This window comes from Cervus canadensis, chromosome 5, assembly GCF_019320065.1.
Source record: "Cervus canadensis isolate Bull #8, Minnesota chromosome 5, ASM1932006v1, whole genome shotgun sequence".
NCBI lineage: Eukaryota > Metazoa > Chordata > Mammalia > Artiodactyla > Cervidae > Cervus > Cervus canadensis.
In genome coordinates, this window is record NC_057390.1 from 95,483,789 (window position 1) to 95,502,753 (window position 18,965).

Here is an 18,965-nt window from a genome sequence, read left to right on the forward strand (position 1 = left end):
GGTGGGGCCGATTAGAGAAGCTTGAGGGCGTCACAGGACTGGTGTGGGCAGGGGACCGGGGGCTGGTCGCCCTGAAAATGACCTTCATGCATCCTGGGCGCTGAGCCCTGAGCACGGACCTGCTGAGTCCGTGGTGGATGCATGTTAATTTCACACTTGAATGGAGACTCGGAGGGATGGGGGATGGGCCCAAGCGGGGAGCCTGAGCCTGGGAATGTCACTCTAGTGTCTGGGCAGAGGGCGAAGACAGAGGGACCCCATAACTGTCCCCTCGCCCCCTCCTCCCTCCTAGTGCCTGTGGTCCTTGGAGCTGCTGGGGGCATGTGCCCCCAGCAGGACCCTCAGCTCTTCTGGCGCTGTGAGGGGGTGCACACAGGCGGTGGGCTGATGAGGCCAAAGCTTCCCCCCAACTTTTAATCTTGAAAGCTCAAGAGCGGCTCTGGGGCCGGGAGCACCTGTGCGTCCGTTGTCTCGATGCGCCAGCTGTCAGCATTTTGCCACATTTGCTTCCTGTCTCTTTCTAAATATGTGTGTGTATATTTCTGAACCTCTCGAGGGAGGCTGCAGGCATCCTGATTGTCACCCCTAAATACTTCAGGGCACATCCCAAGGAAAGAGGACATGGTCCCACGTCACCTCCATGCCGTAGCTGCTCCTAACGAAATGAGCAGTGAGTCCATCCGGGCATCTGAGTGCCTACCTGTGGGCAGCTTCCCCCACCATCCCCATCATATCTGTCACACCCATAGTTGTTGTGGTTCAGTTGCTCAGTCATGTCCGACTCTTTGTGACCCCATGGACTTCAGCATGTCAAGGTTCCTTGTCCTTCACCGTCTCCTGGAGTTTGCTCAAACTCAGGCTCATTGAGTCAGTGATGCCATCCAACCATCTCATCCTCTGATGCCCCCTCCTCCTCCTGCCCTCAGTCTTTCCCAGCATCAGGGTCTTTTCCAATGAGTTGACTCTTTGCGTCAAGTGGCCAAAGCATTGGAGCTTCAACTTCAGCATCAGTCCTTCCAATGAATATTCAGGACTGATTTCCTTTAGGACTGACTGGTTTGATCTCCTTGCAGTCCAAGGGACTCTCAAGAGTCTTCTCCAACACCACAGTTGGAAAGCATCAGTTCTTTGGTGCTTAGCCTTCTTTATGTCCCAACTCTCACATCCATACAAGACTACTGGAGAAACCACATCTTTGACTAGATGGACCTTTGTCGGCAAAGTGATGTCTCCACTTTTTAATATACTGTCTAGGTTTGTCACGGCTTTCCTTCCAAAGAGCAAGCATCTTTTAATTTCATGGCTGCAGTCACCGTATGCAGTGATTTTGGAGCCCAAGAAGAGAAAATCTGCAAGTTTCCACTTTTCCCCCATCTATTTGCCATGAAGTGATAGGACTGGATGCCATGATCTTCATTTTTTGAATGTTGCGTTTTAAGCCAGCTTTTCACTCTCCTCCTTCACCTTCATCAAGAGGCTCTTTAGTTCCTCTTTGCTTTCTGCCATAAGGGTGGTGTCATCTGCACCCGTAGTGGCTGGTCTTTAACTCCAGATTCATGACCCAAGCCAGGCATTTCAAGTAGCATTTGATGGCCTTGTCTGTTGGTCTTTTTTTTAATCTGGAACAATGACCTGCCTTGTTTTCTACCTTTTCGCACTGACAATTAAGTACCCTGGACAGTTGTCTGGTCGAATGTCCCACGTTCTGCATTTGTCTGGTTGTATCTTCATGATTAGACTGGGAGCTGGAATTTGGAGGCAGGCCTGCCTGACCATTGTGGAGTGGGGGCAGGTGGCCAAGCCCCTCCGAGACCTGCCTGCTGCTTGCCACCCCTCCAACAGACCCCAGAGCTACAGGCAGTGAAGCAGTGGCAGCTGCCGGGCCTGGCACGGGGCCAGGGGATACCTGTTTCCTGGTTAATTAGCTGCGTGAAGCAGGGGCAGGGCCTGTCTCCCCCTTCCCAGCTCACAGCCCGCAGAGCTTGGCCACCTGCTGACCACTCTGTGCTATCTTGTGGGGGCCTTTGTAATGGGGAAGGGGCAGCCAACTGTGTCTGTGTCTTGAGGGCTTATTGGGTACAGGGCCTGGTGAAGGGACTGGGGAGGAGGTGGAGGTCGAGAGGCCCTGGGGAGGGGGTGCTGCTGGGAGATGGGGCACGGGGCATGGTCAGGAGAGGGTTGGGACTTCTGAGCTGGGGGATTCCAGGGAAGCCTCCTCCTCTGACCTTGAGGGGTGGCCTTGCTTAAGGTGAGCAGTGGACCAGCACCCCAGCGCTTGCTACCCTGTTCCTCTTGTTTGTATCATATGATGCCAAGGTCACACAAGGTCACACAGTTCATTGGATGACTTGAAGTTGGGGCGGGGGGTGGCTGTCCACTTGGGCATCCATCCTGGGCTCTGGAGGCACAGTCCTGGCCCCTGGCCCCACCCAGCCACCTCAGGTAACTCAGCCACGTAAGCTGGCCTGCCTGAGCCTCAATCTCCTCATTGGGAAAACGGGAGCACACCTATCTATGGGATTTTATGCCCGTGAAGAGCACCAAGCACTTTAGTCTTCACAACTAGCCCATTTGACAGATGAGGAAACTGAGGCTCAGAGAGGGGAAGTTCTTCACCCGGGGACACACAGCTAGTAAGCTGCGGAGCTAGGTTTAAACTCGGGCTGTCCATTCTGGCTCCAGAGTGTGAGCCCCTAAGCTCCTGGCTACGCTGTGATGGATCTCCTGTGTCTCCAGGTTGAATTTAAGGATCAGTCCCTTGGCTCCTGCTGCCCTTCTCTACCAAGTATGGGTGGTAAGTGTAGGGCTGCCCAGTCTCTGTTAGACCAGGGAAGATTTCCCTCACCACCCTCCTGCCTGATTCCCTTCCCACTCTCTTGTTCAGCCACTCAGTCATGTCCGACTCTTTGCGACCCCATACTGCAGCACTCCAGGCTTCCCTGTCCTTCACTATCTCCCGGAGTTTGCTCAGCCTCATGTCCGCGAGTTGATGATGTCATCCAACCGTCTCATCCTCTGTCGTCCCCTTCTCCTGTCCTCAATCTTTCCCAGCATCAGGGTCTTTCTTTTCTGAGTCGGCTCTTGGCATCAGGTGGCTAAAGTATCAGAGCTTCAGCTTCAGCATCGGCCCTTCCAATGAATATTCAAGGTTGATTTCCTTTAGGATTGACTGGCTTGATCTCCTTGCTGTCCGAGGGACTCTCTACCCTCTGCCAAAACGCTCTTGGAAAATTGCATTCTTTTACACCAGGGCTGGCTGTTCCTGGTAACCTACAAGTCTCACTGTTGCCTTGCTGTCTCTCTCTGTTTAAATTGGAGTGTAATTGCTTTACAATGCTATGTTGGTTTCTGCTGTACAACATCAAGAATTAGCTTTTTGTGTCCATATATCCCCTCCTCCTGGAACCTCCCTCCCCCATCCCCATCCCATCCCTCTGGGTCATCACAGAGCCTTGAGCCGAGCTCCCTGTGTTATAGATACAGCAGCTTCCCACTAGCTGTCTGTTTTACACGTGGTCGTGTATATACGTTAATGCGGCTCTCTCTGTTCATCCCTCCCTTTCCTTCCCCCTCTGCGTCCACAAGCGTGTTCTCTATTGTCTGCGTCTCTATTCCTGCCCTGTAAATGGGTTCACCAGTACCATTTCTCTAGATTCCACATGTGTGTCTTAATATATGACGTTTGTTTTCCTGACTTGCTTCACTCTCTATGACAGACTCAGCGTTGTGCCCGTGGACAGGACATCTCCTCCAGCCTCTTGTGGGAGGAGAGTGCTGACAAGGGGGGCTTGGCAGAGTCTTGCCACCTGCCCCGGGAGTCTGACCACCAGGGTCCGGCTGTGGGCGGGTGGCTGAGCCACAGACTCGAATGCAGACCCTCGCCCTCCCACCGCACTGCCGCCCTTCGTGCCTCAGTTTCCCCATCTGCAACCAGGGCAGAGTGGCGGCTTCCCTGGGAGCGTTGTCAGGGCAGCTGAACGAAAGCACAGAGGCCCGCCCTGCTCCAGATCGAGGCTTGTGGTGGGCGCTCGGGACTTGGCAGCTGTTCCGAGCTTGCTCTGAACAGTTTCTTGAAAAGTGACCTCGAGTCTGATCAGGCACACATGGTGAGGTGGATCCCCCTGGGCCTCCTTCCCCACTTCGCTGGGAAGGGACTTCAGTTCTTTCACTCACCTGACCTGCACCCAACACCCACCTTCCTGTCTGTTCACTCACTCATTCGTTTTCCAAGTCTGCATCGAGCACATCTGAGTGCCAGGCCCTGTGCTGGGGACTCAGGAATATTCACGCCTGTTCTGATTGGATTCCCAGGACAGCTAGTGTGGCAGGTACTATAACTGTTATTCCCATTTTACAAACAGGAAAACTGAGGCATGGAGTGCTGGAAGTGCTCTCCCAAGGTCCACCCCCCCACCCCCCACCCCGCCACCGCCCCGGGAATGAGCGAGGCCTTAGAGGTGGTTAGATGTTCTTGTTCAGTGACTTTAGAGAAATTACTGGTTTTGTTCCAACCCGAACTGATTCAGTACTGTTCAGAAAAAAAAACAACTTTTTTTTTGGTTTATTTCACGGTTCAGTAAAGAATGACTATTTGGGCTCGGCTGGAAGTTCTGCTACTTTATATGGCTTGTTCCATCTTTTGGTTCACGGCTTCGTTCTTGCCTTGCCTGTAAAAAGAACCTGGGGCTGAATGCTTTGAGGGGCTGGAGGGATGGGTGGAGGAGGGGAGGGTGCTGGGTGCTTCCAGGGCGGAGGAGGGGGTTCAGCCTTTCTGCCCCGGCCCTCCATGCGCCGGCAGGGAGGCTGAGTGCTTGGGGACGCCAGTGGCTTCTCTGACCATCCTGTCCCCAGGGACGCCAGATGGGAACGACTGATCCTCTGTGTTGGTCCGGGCACACAGTCCTGCCTGACCTGCCCAGGGCAGCAGGGAGAGACCAGCCCCTGCCTGCAAGAGGCTGGTCTTGACAGTCCTCCCAGCAGCGCAGTGGACATCTGGAGGGGATGGGCCATTGTCACCCCCTGGGGTCAGGATGGTCAGACTGAGACTGCTCACCAGCTGGGGGTAGGGGATTGCAGGCATCTTCTTGTACAGAGCTGGCTGGTGTCCAGAAATGTCCAGACATGGGCAGAATGGCCAAGGGCGGGGGCAGGGAGGGCAGGAAGGAGGCTCCCCTGTGTCTGTCTGTCCCCTAGGACACCTCCCTGAGCTAAAAGGCCACTTTTCTCTTTTCTCTTGCAGTTACCGAGAAGGAAGTCCAGCAGTGGTGAGTAGCTGTGTTTTCCCCAAACTCTTGGGTGGGTTGGGGGTGTTGGCTTCGTGCTGATGGGCCAGCAGCCCAGATGCCCAGGACAGGGGCACGTGGAGGGCCCTCTGCGAGGGGCTTATCCACAAACCGGTCCAGGCAACCTTTGGTTCAGATTCCTTTGTTCACAAGGAATGGACGTAGATCCAGCTGAACTGTGTGGCTGGGGGTGGTGGTAGGTTGGTGGTGACCCCTTGCCTCGGATGGCATCTCTGAGGACCGCCAGTGTTAATTTCAGACCCTGCTCACCCGAGCGAGGGGTTTGAACCAGAAACAAGTCAGGAGACTGGATCCCAGGCCCGGCTTTGTCACTAGATTATCACATGGTCTTGAGAAGTCTCTCCTCCTCTCTGGGGTTCAGCCACTCTCTCTATAAAGCGATTGAATAGATTGGATCAAGGATGGTGGATAGTTTTCTTCTTGGATGCCAGCTCTGATCAGTCCATAGTAGCTGCCTGGAGTGCTGTGTTAAGGAGGATTCTGAGGCCGTATGTCATGGAGCAAATGGAAAGTATAGCAGTGAGGCATCAGCGAGGTCTGTGATGGATTAGCGATGCCTTCCCTGGGGTGGGGAGGGGAGAGTGGGTACTGTCTGTCATTGCGGAATGTGGAGCCCCCAGGTTCACTGTTAGGTGAACCTGAGTTGGGGGTGGATAGGTGAGCAAGGAGGGGGGCTTGGCGACCTTCTAGAAAGTTTGGTGGCTTAGAAATGGACTCTAGAGCCCCAGCCTTGCCTCTTCCCATCTCTTTGGCCTCTGAGCCTTCGTTTCCCCATGTAGGAATAATGAGAGATTGAAGTGATAGTCCCTGTAAAGGTCTCAGCAGAGGGTCCAAGAGCCGACAGCCACTGATGGTGGTCTTCCGCCCACTGTTCAGACGTGCACTCCATCACAGCAGGCCGTGGAGGCCGCACTGGGAAGGTCCCAGGCCACGAGACCCCTGGGGGAGCCCCGCCTACACCTCCCTGACTCTGAGTCCAGGCAGCAGAGGGGAGAGCTATGGCTGCCCTGCCCAGCTTGGCTGACCCCTTGCCGGGGACCCCGGCCAGGTGGGCAGCGCCTGGGTGGTGAGATGGCTGCAGGGATGGAGGGTGGGCGGGAGCAGTGCCTCCTCCTCCTTCCTTCCCCACGTCCTCGGCCCCGACAGGTGGGCCTGACCCACCTCCAACCTCATTTTCCACTTCGCCACTCCCCCAGGTGGGCGTTCCAGAAATACTCCTGCTTCTAGGTCTTTATCCTCCAGGCTCACCCTCCTGGATCGCCTCACCTCGCCTTCCTGCTGTGTTTCTCTTTTGCTTAAAGCCCCTTTGTGGGGACTTCCCTGGTGGTCCAGTGGCTGAGACTCTGAGCTCCCAAGGCAGGGAGTTCCATCCTTGGTCAAAGAACTGGATCCCACATGTGACCACAAAGGGCAAAGACCCTGCGCGCCTCGACTAAGACCCGGCGCGGCCAAACAAGCAAATGCATATATATATATATATATATATATATATATATATATATAAAAGCCCCTCGTGGCTTCTTACTGCACTCAGCATGAAGGCCCAACCCCTCGCCTGGCCCTCAGGGCTCCCCGAGGTCTCTGGCCTCACCTGCTGGTTCACCAGGCACCAGCCATACCAGGCTCCTTCCTGCCTCGGGGCCTCCGTTCCTGCTGTTCCCTCTGCCCCAGATCTTGGCATGTTTGCTGCAGCGTCACCTCGTGACCTCGTGGGAGAGGTCACACGGACCACCCTCCCTGTCTCTCCAGCCCGGTCCAGGGTGGTCTTGTCTGGGGCTGATTTTCACTAGCTGCTCCACAGAAGAAGGGCCAGGCCCAGGGGGGCTTCTGTGACTCTCTGACTTGTCCTGGGCCGCCCAGTAAGCAGCAGCAGAGCTGGGCAGGTGCCAGGTCCCCCGGGGGCCCCAGGTGGTCAGGAGCACAAACCAGGCCACAGTGATATGAGGCTGGGCCGGGCCACGGGGGCTCTCAGCGCCCACCTGGCTTCATGCTGGTCGCCCCCTCGGCTGCCCCCAGCTCTGTATTTGCAGAGGGTGGAGGCTGGGGGCTCAGGGAGATGGGGCCAGCGTCAGGTCCGGGTCCACAGCCATCTTGATGGTCCTTGACCATCTTATTTCCTGCTCTGAATGAATGAGCTCCATTTACCACAACAGAAGGTTGAAGGCCTCGATGGGGGCTGAGTAGGAAACCACAGACAGTGGTCCCCACCCTTTTTGGCCCCAGGGACCCATTTCACGGGAGACAATTTTCCCACGGACCAGGAAGCAGGGGGATGGTTTGGGGATGATTAAAGCACACATTACATTGATCGTGCGCTTTATGTCTAGTCTGATGCTGCTGCGGATCAGACCAGAGGTACCAGTCTGCAGCCCAGAGGTTGGGGACCCCTTCCTTGGCAAGTCTCAGGCCCTTACAAGCGATTGTGACATCGTGATCACCCGGAGTGCGATCCTGAATGGGAGCAACGGGGCGGAAATAGTGCCCCCAACACAGTTTTGTGATGAAAAATGTGCGGAGGGAACAGAAGATGGGAAGGAAACTGGCCAGAGGCTGGTAGTGGGTGTGTTGGGGGTGGTGGCCTCATGGATTATGGGTATTTTCTTTCTCTCACATTTTCTATTTTCTAAGTTTTCTGTAATGCTTTTTATTATGTTTATAATAACCAAATAGCCTAATGGCATTGTAACTGAAACAGTGGGCGAGGCAGGAAGAATTCTGCAGCCGCCTCGACAGGGCCACCTGTCAGTCCTGGATCCTTGTCTGCAGTCGCAGCCCTGGGTCAGGAGGCCGCCTCTCCTTAACATCTGTGGGTGCCTCCTGTGGGCCAGGTGCTCAGAACAATGCCATGGGTCAGGCTAGGAGCAGCCCATTTTACAGATGAAGAAACTGAGGCTCTGAGTCAGGTGGAGACACTTGCCTGGGTCACCCAGCTCTGTGTGTGTGTGTGTGTGTGTGTGGAGTCTGGGTCCAGCTTGCTGGCCTCCGTGGCCAGGGGTACAGGGGCTCAGCCGGGCTCGCTGTGGCTTTGGGAAGTCCTTTAAAACTGAGGGCTGTAGAGGGTGGGGGGGTGGGAGGAGTGAGAAGGGGGAGGGGAGAGGTGCAGGGAAGAGGCCCCAGCCTCAGGGATGTGTTTGAGCCCCTCCTCCAGATCGTCTGAAGGCTGGTCTCCAGGGAGCTGGGAGGGGAATGCCATGGGAAAGGAGGTGTTTGAAAAGATAATGGGGAACAGTTTGCCAGGGCGCTGCGGCAGGCAGTCCCAGCTGCGTTTGGCTGATTGCAGCTGGGGGTTATGCTTTCTTCTTTATCCACCTATTTATTTGCCACTTTTCACACTGCAGAAGGCAGCGTTTGCCACCCTTAACCCTTGGCAGGGAGGTGGGTGGGCATGGAGGGCGATGAAGGGCTCGCTTTAAGCTGGGTCCCAGGGGACAAGACTCCGTGGGATCCGAGAGCAGTGGGTCCCAGGAAGGCCTGGAAGGCTGGGGCCTTGGGGAACGAGGCCCTGATGGCCTTGGGGCTGCAGGGCCTGCAGAGAACGGGAAGCTGAGCTGGAGTCGGACCCACGGGTCATGGCTGGTGTTCGTTCATTCACTCATCACTTATTCATTCATTAATTCACACCCTCATTCACTCATTCATTCACTGTCATTCATTCATTCACTCACTCCTTTATTCACTCATTCATTCACTCACTCCCTCATTTCTTCACTCACTCACTCATTCATTCATTCACACCCTCATTCACTCATTCATTCACTGTCACTTATTCATTCACTCACTCCATTATTCTCTCATTCATTCATTCATTCCCTCATTCACTCCCTTATACCTTCGCTCATTTGCTCACTTCTTCATTCACTCATTCATGCCCTACTCTCATTCATTGGCTCACTTTCATTCACTTACTCCCTTATTCCTTCATTCATTCACCCACTCCCTCTTTCCTTCACTCCCTCATTCATTCATTCATTTGTTGGCTTACTGAGCACCTACTCTGTGCCAGGCACCTTCCGAGCGCCGGGGGCAGCAGGGACTGGGGGAGATGAGGCGCTGGAGTCTCCCAAGGGACCCAGGCTGGCGCAGTGGGGGGCAGACACAGGCTGGTGCTGTGGTGGGAGGCGTACAGGAAGGAATGTTTTGTAAGTGGCATTCAGCCTGCAGTGTTTTTATGAAATGACAGATTTCTTTTCCTTCCCTTTCCCTCTTAAAGAGGCGTCAGAACGCAGTTGTCGAATTTAGGCTTTTCTTCTCTCATCCCCACCCTGTCGTGGAGCGCTGACTCTCAGGTACAGTCAGCCGTGTCAGACACCGTGCTCTGGTGGCTGGGGACCACGTGTGCGGAGCTCCGGGGCAGGGCTGTGTCCCGGATTCGGTCCCATGGCTTCTCCTCTGATCCCTAAACAGAGTTAAGACCCCTGCTCTGAAACAAGGCTGTGTGAGGATGCTTTGTGCCGCTCCCCTTCCCTGGCCTGACCTGCGCCAGCATCAGCGCCAGGACTTCTGTCGCTTCCACCATTAGGCTGGAACCACGCAGAAGGCGCCCGGGAAAATAGGCCATGGAGGTTTTGGGCCATGGCTGGTGGCTGGCCGCACACAGAGGTGGTGCTGGGGCTCCACCTCGGGCCCCCTGTTTGCCCACGTGCGACTTGCTAGGTGTTTACTGAGCCCCTGCCTCGTGTCGGTACATCCTGCAGATTCGGAGTGAGCTAGAAGATGTGAGGTTCCTGCCTTGACAGACCCTGAGATGCGCTCACTGGCCTGTCATCACAGAGGCTACGGCCACCACTGCGAGGCCCAGGCCAGGGACAGGGTGCTGTGAGTGTGTGTGCTGGAGCCTGGCTCTGTCTGGGGTGGGCAGAGGGGGCTTCTCATGGGGAGATGCACTGAGGCTAAGAACAAAAGGGGGGAGGAGGAGGGGAAGGAGTGTGCTGGGCTGAAGAAATGCCATGTGGTGGCCCTGAGCCAAGAGGAAATGTAACAGCTCCTAGCCTCAGTTTCCCCATCTGTACAATGGGTGTAATAATCCCCACTTCCTGGGTTTGTTGGAACGATTTGGTGAAATGGTGCCCAGAAATCACATAGCCCCATGTCTGTGTGTGCATGCTAAGTCAGTTTAGTTATATTCAACTCTTTGCAACCCCATGGACTGTAGCCCGCCAGGCTCCTCTGTCCATGGGACTCTCCAGGCAAGAACACTGGAGTGGGTTGTCATGCCCGCCTCCAGGAGATCTTTCCCACCCAGGGAGTGAACCTGTGTCTCCTGCAGTTTCTGCGTTGCAGGCGGATTCTTTACTGCTGAGCCACCTGGAAAGCCCGGGTCCCTGTTGTTAGGAATCCTCAACCACTGGAAGGTAGACACTGGGGAAGACCCTCTTTCTGCTCTGTGGGGCTCCCCGGAGACCGTCTAGTCCTATGGTTCTCTATTGGAGTGGCTCTGCCCCAGGGAGGATATTGGCATTGTCTGGAGACACCTTGGGTTGTCATAACTTGGGGTGGGGATGCTTCTGGCATCTAGCAGGGGGAGGCCAGGGAAGCCGTCAAACATTCCATCTCACTGGACAGGCTTCCACCACCAAGAATCGTCCGACTCCAGATGTCGGTAGCGCCAGTAGAAAACCCTGATCTAGTCTAAGCTGTTTATTTTGCCAGCAGAGAAACTGTGGGACATTGCGGGGAAGGGCTTTCCTCAGGCCTCTTACTGTGAGACACGATGAGCCGGGACTGGAGCACAGGGCGGGCTCCGGCGCAGGTTTCCAGGCAGCTGTGTGTCTAAGCAGAGAGGGAGGGGCAGTGGGGAGACGGAGGAGGCCCCGGGCCTGTTAGAACCTGAGCCAGGGCCGAGGATGGGGCACAGTCACGTACGTCTCTCGTTATCCTGGGATGGAATTCCGGGCAGGAACTCAGTTATTAAGCAGCAGCTCCCTTGCGTGCCCGCGGTGGGGAGGGGGTGTGTGTGCCTGGGGTGTGTGTCTCGGCTCTGCCAGCCAGGGGGTGCTGAGTTGCACCTTGGAACCGGGCCTTGGCAGGAAGTCCTGGTCTCAGAGCCGTGAGGGCTTGAAGAGCAAATTCAGGGCCTGGGGGCCACTGGGGCGTCTGGGCCCAGACTCCTCTCTGCTTCAGTGAGATGGGGTGCCCCCATCTTCTGATAATGGGGTTACAGTGTGTGGAGAGCAAGCACTTGCCTTTACATGCAGCTTGGCTCGCAGGAGAGGCAGATGAAGAGTAAGCCTGGGAGGCAGGAGTCCCGGGACCGAGCCTAGTGTCTGCTGTGTGACCTTGGACCAGTCTCTCTCCCTCTCTGGGCCCCCAGTTTCCCATCGATCCGTGGCGGGATGGGAGTGTACCCGTGGTTCTGTAACCACCTGCCTGGAGTTCTCAGGTTCCGACCAGGGTCTCCGGGGCTCAGGAAGAATGCCTGGCTCTCCCTCTCTCTATGTGTTTATTTATTCATTCATTCATTCACCCAGCTCATTCACTGAGCTCACGGGACGCTTACTGAGCCCTCGTTATGTGTAGGCCCTGGGCCAGGCGTGGGGGCGCCGTGGCGTCAGGGAGTTTGGTAGGATGGGGGACACAGCCTGAAGGTACGTGTGGTACAGTGTGGTTCCTGCTGCCCTGGGGTCTTTCCAGGGCTGGGGGAGCAGATGAGCAGTGCAGCCCCTGGGGGGGAGCTGGGCAGACTTCCTGGAGGGAAGCTGGGACCTGGTGGATGAGTGCGTATCCAGGTGAAGGGGAGGAGGAGGTGTTTTGCAGGCCCAGGGACCTGCGGGTGTGAAGGCCGGGAGGGTGGCTGGCATGGCCAACTCTGGAAAGTGCCGCAGGGTGTGGAATATGGGCCGAGGGGGGCGGGGACAGTGGGCAGGGGAGGCTGGGCCATCAGGCTGGGGTGGGCTGCTGCTAATGGCACCAAGGGGGCTGGGCCCCACAGGGACAGGGACAGCCTCTGCCAGGGAAACTAGATAGCTGCCCCCCACCCCCTGGAGGTTCCCCACTGAGGCCAGCCTCCCTGCACCCCCCAGGAAAGCCGCAGGGCCCCCACTGCCAGCACCCCCGCAGGTGCACACAGCACTGCCAGCTCCCATCCCACCGCCTTCCCCTCCCAGGAGCCAGGCAGCCGCAGGGACCCGGCCAGGAGATGGCTTTGGGCACCTTCGGGTATCCCTCTATTGATTTTAATAATAGTTTAGAATCACTCGAGTAACACACAGCCCACTGGGGCGGGGGGGGTGGGGATGGGAAGCGCTGGGTGACACCAGGGGAAGTGTGGCCCCCATCTGGGTCTCCAGGGCCTGCTATGTCCCCACGTGGGTCATCACGTCCTGGCACCAGGCCTGCCTCCTCCTCGTGCCTAGGGACCCGTCCTGACCCGGGGCCAGGGGTCACAGACCAGGTCTTGGCTCCGAAACGCTCCTCCCTGGCTCTGCATCCTGGCCCAGGCGTGGAGATCTGCTCCTGGAACACACACCTGGGAAGGATGTTTTGTGGGGGGACCAGCCCTTTCCTGGTCCTGCTGTGGGAGGGGCGTGGCCTCAGCGCCTTCATCTGTGAAGTGGGGTCACTGAACCCATCGAGCAGGGCTGAGCGGCGACTGCAGGAGGAACTGTCCACGAAGGCTTAGCCCAGCACCTGGCATGGGGCTGTTGTCAAAGGTGATGAGACAGGGCAACTGAGCCTGGACCGCCGCCCTGGGCCTCTGGCCTCTCAAGGTGCCCCAGGGCGTGGGCGGGAGGACACATGGAGGCCCGGCCTCCTTTAAGACCCCTTGCTTGTGATGGGCACTGCCAATGGTGAGAACTCACACCAGCCAGACCCTGAGCTCCACCCCATCTCCTGGCTTCCTCCCGGCCTCTCCCGCACCCCTAAGAGAACACTGACATGTTAGCAAGAGTCTTGTCTTGCTTTCTTTCTGATGTCTGACCTCAATCACTTAGGCTTCCCAGGCTTCCCTGGTGGCTCAGATGGTAAGGAATCTGCCTGCAAGGCAGGAGACCCAGGTTCAGTCACTGGGTGGGCAAGATCCCCTGAAGAAGGGTATGGCTCCCACTCCAGTACTCTTGCCTGGAGAACCCCGTGGACAGAGGAGCCTGGCGGGCTACAGTCCATGGGATCGCAAAGAGTCAGACACACCTGAGTGACTAACACTTTCACGATTGCCAAGGCCCCCTCCTTCCTGTGCCTTGCACATCCCTTCCCCCGGCCCAGGCCCCTCAGATTGTTCTCCGAGGGTGGGGGCACTGTGGCTTCCCCACAGGCTCCCTGTGAGTTGGCCGCCAGTCACGCGTCTCCAGTAACTTTCCTAAGACCTGATCGGAGAGTGGCCCCGGGTAGACTGAAGAACGGTGACATCTCCAGGGCTGGTGTCTCTGAGCATCTGACCCTCTCAGTGGATACTTCGTACCCTGCCTCAGCTCCAGTCTAGGCTGCGAGGACTAGCAAATCTCTCCATGATGGAGTCTCAGCTTCCTAATCTTTAAAATGGGCTTGGGAATTCCTTGGCAGTCCAGGGGTTAGGACTCTGTACTTTCACTGCCAAGGCCCAGGGTTCAATCCCTGGTCGGGGTACTGAACTCCCACAAGCCACACCATTAAAAAAAATGGTGGGAGGGCCTTGTTTATAATACCTTGCTCGTGGGCCTGTTCGGGTGTCCCAAGAGAATCAGGTTTGCAAAGCGCCCAGCAGACAGTGGCTGAGTGGAGGTAACAGCTGGTAGCCGATAAAAGCTGATCCGTCTCTCTACCCCTGTTTGTGCTGGGAATCCTTCTCGGAGGAAGGCATGTCCTGGCTGGAGTTGCCAAGCTCCATGCAGGGGCCAGCTGGTGAACTGATTTCAAAGAGCACAGAGGTCATGACACTAAAGATCATGCCATGGATTATTTTTTATGTCCAACCCTGTGCCAAGGATGCTATGTCAGCATCTCGCACAGTCCCCGCGTGGCGGAGGTCACAGCTGTCGCTGTTCGTGGAGGAGGTGAGTCAGGCTCAGAGAGGAGAAGGCGCTTGCCCGAGGACGCACAGCCCGCAAGTGGCAGAGCCGGGATGTGGGCTGCGAAGCCATGTTGCCGTCAGCTGGCTGGCTGTCTGGAGGGTCCCGTGCTGGGCCCTGGGAACGCAGGGTGGACAGGTCCAGTGGGAAGCCCTGAGGTGCCCTGAGAGACTGCCGGGCTCCTCCTGCACTGTTTACCCCGTTCCCTGGGAACAGAGGCAGGGGAGCGGGTGTGTGCACATGGGGGGTGCAGGCACGTGGGAGGAGCCAGCTGCCAGGCCCCAGATGGTGGCTCTGCCCACCAGCGCCACCAGCCTGCCCGGCTCCAGGAGGGGCTCAGTGGAGAAGGTGGGGGAGGTGGGAGTGCCTTGCGCAAGAGCGAGGCTTCGAGGAGGTTGCTTGTGTGAGTTTTGTGTTAGGTGCCTGTGTGGAGCAGGGGGCTGAGTGGCCATGTGACTCTTACCCCCTGGGAAAGATGAGGCTCAGAGAGGTGTGGCCACCTTTTGCCAGTCACACAGCTAACGAGAGGCAAGGGTTGGATGAGCCCAGGCCTGTGATGTCCAGGTCTGTGCTCACGACCCCGTGTGGCACAGTTTCCCAGGACAGGGCCTCTGGCTTCCGGGATGCTGGGCAGGAGCTCCCAGCACGTGGTGATGCTGGAGTCTCCTTCACCGTCTCTCGCCTGGTCTCTACCTACAGGTACAAGGGCTTCATCAAGGACTGCCCCAGCGGGCAGCTGGACGCGGCGGGCTTCCAGAAGATCTACAAGCAGTTCTTCCCATTTGGGGACCCCACCAAGTTTGCCACATTTGTTTTCAATGTCTTTGATGAGAACAAGGTGAGCTGGGGATTGACGGGTCCTGCACCAGCCCAGAGTCTCCCCCCAACCCCCCACAACCAGCCTGGAGTCCCCCCAACCCCCCACAACCAGCCCAGAGTCCCCTCCTTCCTGAGGCATCTCCACACCCACACTAACCCGCTTATGTTCCCTTCGGAGAAGGAACACACATACACATATACACAAATGCACACACATGTATGCGACCCACACATGCATATGCACAGTTGCACATAAATGCATGCACACACACATGGATACACACGCATTCATATTGCACACAAATGCATGCATGTGTATTCATTGTGTGAGCTCACACATGCTCAAGGCGCCCGCAGAGATCCATGTACGCACACACATACCATCCACACAGACATGCGTGTATGCACACATGCACACATATATGTCCACCTTGACCCTTTTCTTACAAGGACAAAAGGCAAATGCCTCCAGGGATAATAATAGGATTTGTAATCATAATAGACATTTACTGAACATTTACTATGTACTAAGCCCTTTACATGCATTATTTTTACTGAGACCTTATAGTCAACTGGATTTCCCTGGTGACTTAAATGGTAAAGTGTCTGCCTACAATGGGGGAGACCTGGATTCGATCGCTGGGTCATCAAGATCCCCTGGAGAAGGAAATGGCAACCCACTCCAGTACTCTTGCCTGGAGAATCCCATGGATGGAGGAGCCTGGTGGGCTACAGTCCACGGAGTTGCAGAGTCAGACATGACTGAGCGACTTCACTTTCTTTCACTTTACAGTTGACTACCAGTAAAGGATGCCTTTTAATTACCCCCATTTTGCAGATGAGGAAACTAACAATCATATACTATGAGATCCATTGTGCCTGGCTTCTTTCACGGAGCATGATGTTTTCAAGCCTTATCCACATTGTAGTGTGTCCACCCCTGCCGCCCCCCACCGGCGATGGCCACCCGCACAGTCGGCATATACCCACCGTTGGGGCGTCTGCAGTCCTCCGGACTCCATCCTGCGCTGGCATATTTCCTGGCTTCCCGCATGTTCGTGGTGGACGTCCTGTTACTTGTTGCGACGCTCCACACTGTCACGCACTCAGGCTTGTTTCTGCTCTTTCATGCCCTGGCTTTCTCCGCAGGCGGCGGCAGCCAAGACGCTGCCTGACCCTGGGAGGAAGTCCGGCGGCCTCTCCGGGGTCTCAGTGTCCTCAGCTGCAAACCAAACAGGATCGAACAGTCCAGAGCCCCGCCTTCTTCTCAAGCCTCTGAGCCTGTGGTTCTAGGCTGAGGAGAAGGGGGTTCTGGGGGCCTTTGTGCTGTGCTGAGGGAGCTGCTGGCTGTTCCTTCCACCAGCTGTGGAGTCAGGCTCTCCCCCTGGCTCGCCCTGTCGCTGTCCCTCCTCCTGGCCTGTCCCATTTCTAATCCTCCCCGTCCCCCCACCCCCCCATCTTCTCTGAACCTCATCCCTTCCCTCCCTTGCTCTGCACTTGGGCGTCTGGTACCTGCTGCCATCCATCCATCACCACCCGTTGGAGGAGGGGCCTGACCCACACTAACGAGGCCACGCCTGCCCCTCTCTCTCCTGCAGGACGGGCGGATCGAGTTCTCCGAGTTCATCCAGGCGCTGTCGGTGACCTCGAGGGGAACCCTGGATGAGAAGCTGCGGTGTAAGTCCTGCTCCCTGGTGGTCCCAGGCTGGAGGGAGGCCAAACACCCGGGCCCAGGCTGTCTGCCTGGCGCTGACAGTGGCACAGAAGTCCTGTCCTTCCAGGTCAGAGGCGGTTTCCCAGGGGTGCCCAGGCAGGAGGAACGTGGCTTCTTTAGGCAGGTGGACAGATGGGGCAGGAGCAGAGGGACATTTGAGCAGGTGCAGACATGGGAGGCTCAGTGGTGAAGGAATCTGCCTGCAACCTGACCCGGGTTTGATCTCTGGGTTGGGAAGGCCCCCTGGAGGAGGAAATGGCAACCCACTCCAGTGTTCTTGCCTGGAGAATTCCATGGACAGAGGAGGCTGGCGGGCTACAGTCCATGGGGTCACAAAGAGGTGGACACGACTGAGCGGCTAACACACACAGACATGGCACCTCAGGCAGGACAGCGTGGAGCTAAAAACTCCGCTTCCAGGGCTGGACCCACCACTTCGGAGGCTGTTTTGATGACTGATCTCATTCATTCACTTATGTACTGGTTCAGCCAACAGATACTGACCAAACATGGCCACGTGTCAGTGCTGGGCAGAGGCTGGGACCCACTGGAGCATCAGATAGACAGGCACCTGCCTTTGTGGCTGTCAGTCTAGCATGGGGGCATTATCCATAAGGTCCCAGAAAACTGCAGCCAAGGCAGGAAGTGGGAGATGTGAGCTGACCGGACAGGAGCTGGCCCTGTTGTGTGTTGGGAGCTGAGCTGGGAAGGGGGAAGCTGGCTGGGAGAGGGAGGAGGAAAGAGGGCTCCTGCAGGGGAACAGCATGTGCAAGGCCCTGAAGAGGGTCAAGAGAAGGATTCAGAGGGGAGAGTGAGGGAATCTGGAGAGAAGATGAAGACCGTGGACTAGAACTCACTTCTCCCTGAATGCAGAGTTCCAAAGAATAGCAAGGAGAGATAAGATAGCCTTCCTCAGTGATCAATGCAAAGAAATAGAGGAAAACAACAGAATGGAAAAGACTAGAAAGCTCTTCAAGAAAATTAGAGATACCAAGGGAACATTTCATGCAAAGATGGGCTCAATAAAGGACAGAAATGGTACAGACCTAACAGAAGCAGAAGATATTAAGAAGAGGTGGCAATAATACACAGAAGAACTATACAAAAAAGGTCTTCATGACCCAGATAACCATGATGGTGTGATCACTCACCTAGAACCAGACATTGTGGAGTGTCAAGTGGGCCTTAGGAAGCATCACTATGAACAAAGCTAGTGGACGTGATGGAATTCCAGCTGAGGTATTTCAAATCCTAAAAGATGATGTTGAAAAAGTGCTGCACGCATATGCCAGCACATTTGGGTAACTCAGCAGTGGCCACAGGACTGGGAAAGGTCAGTGTTCATTCCAGTCCCAAAGAAACGCAAAGAAAAGAATATTCAAACTGTCGCACAATTGCACTCATCTTACATGCTAGCAAAGTAATGCTCAAAATTCTCCAAGCTAGGCTTCAACAGTACGTGAACCAAGAACTTCCAGATGTTCAAGCTGGATTTTTTTTTTTCCAAGCTGGATTTAGAATAGGTAGAGGAACCAGAGATCAAATTGCCAATATCCATTGGATCATAGAAAAAAAAAAAGCAAGAGAATTCCAGAAAAACTTCCACTTCTGCTTCATTGACTACACTAAAGCCTTTGACTGTGTGGATCACAACAAACTGTGGAAAATTCTTAAACAGATGGAAATACCAGCCCACCTGACCTGCCTCCTGAAAAATCTGTATGCAAGTTAAGAAGCAACAGTTAGAACTGGACATGGAACAACAAACTGGTTCCAAATTGGGAAAGGAGTATGTCAAGGCTGTCTATTGTCACCCTGCTTATTTAACTTACATGCAGAGTACATCATGTGAAATGCCGGGCTGGATGAAGCACAAGCTGGAATCAAGATTGCTGGGAGAAATATCAATAACCTCAGATATGGAGATGACACCATCTTTATGGCACCACCCTTATGAAGAGGAACTAAAGAACCTCTGGATGAAAGTGAAAGAGAAAAGTGAAAAAGCTGGCTTAAAACTCAACATTCAAAAAACCAAGATCATGGTATCGGACCCCATCACTTCATGGCAAATAGATGGGGAAACAATGAAACAGTGACAGACTTTATTTTCTTGGGCTCCAAAATCACTGCAGACAATGACTG

The 18,965-nt window shown here is 55.5% G+C and overlaps 1 protein-coding gene across 3 annotated transcripts in view; it reads left to right on the forward strand.

Annotated features, from left to right (window-relative positions):
- Window positions 1–18,965, forward strand: part of NCS1 (neuronal calcium sensor 1) — a 55,730-nt gene that overhangs the window by 21,010 nt on the left and 15,755 nt on the right. For 2 of the 3 annotated variants that reach the window (XM_043469850.1, XM_043469848.1), the window contains exons 2-4: window positions 5,240–5,264; window positions 14,987–15,125; window positions 16,705–16,783. In XM_043469850.1, the coding sequence (XP_043325785.1) occupies window positions 5,240–5,264; window positions 14,987–15,125; window positions 16,705–16,783 (243 nt within the window). Of the gene's footprint in view, window positions 1–5,239; window positions 5,265–14,191; window positions 14,273–14,986; window positions 15,126–16,704; window positions 16,784–18,965 lie in introns of all 3 variants that reach the window. The other variant, XM_043469849.1, reaches the window with a different exon arrangement.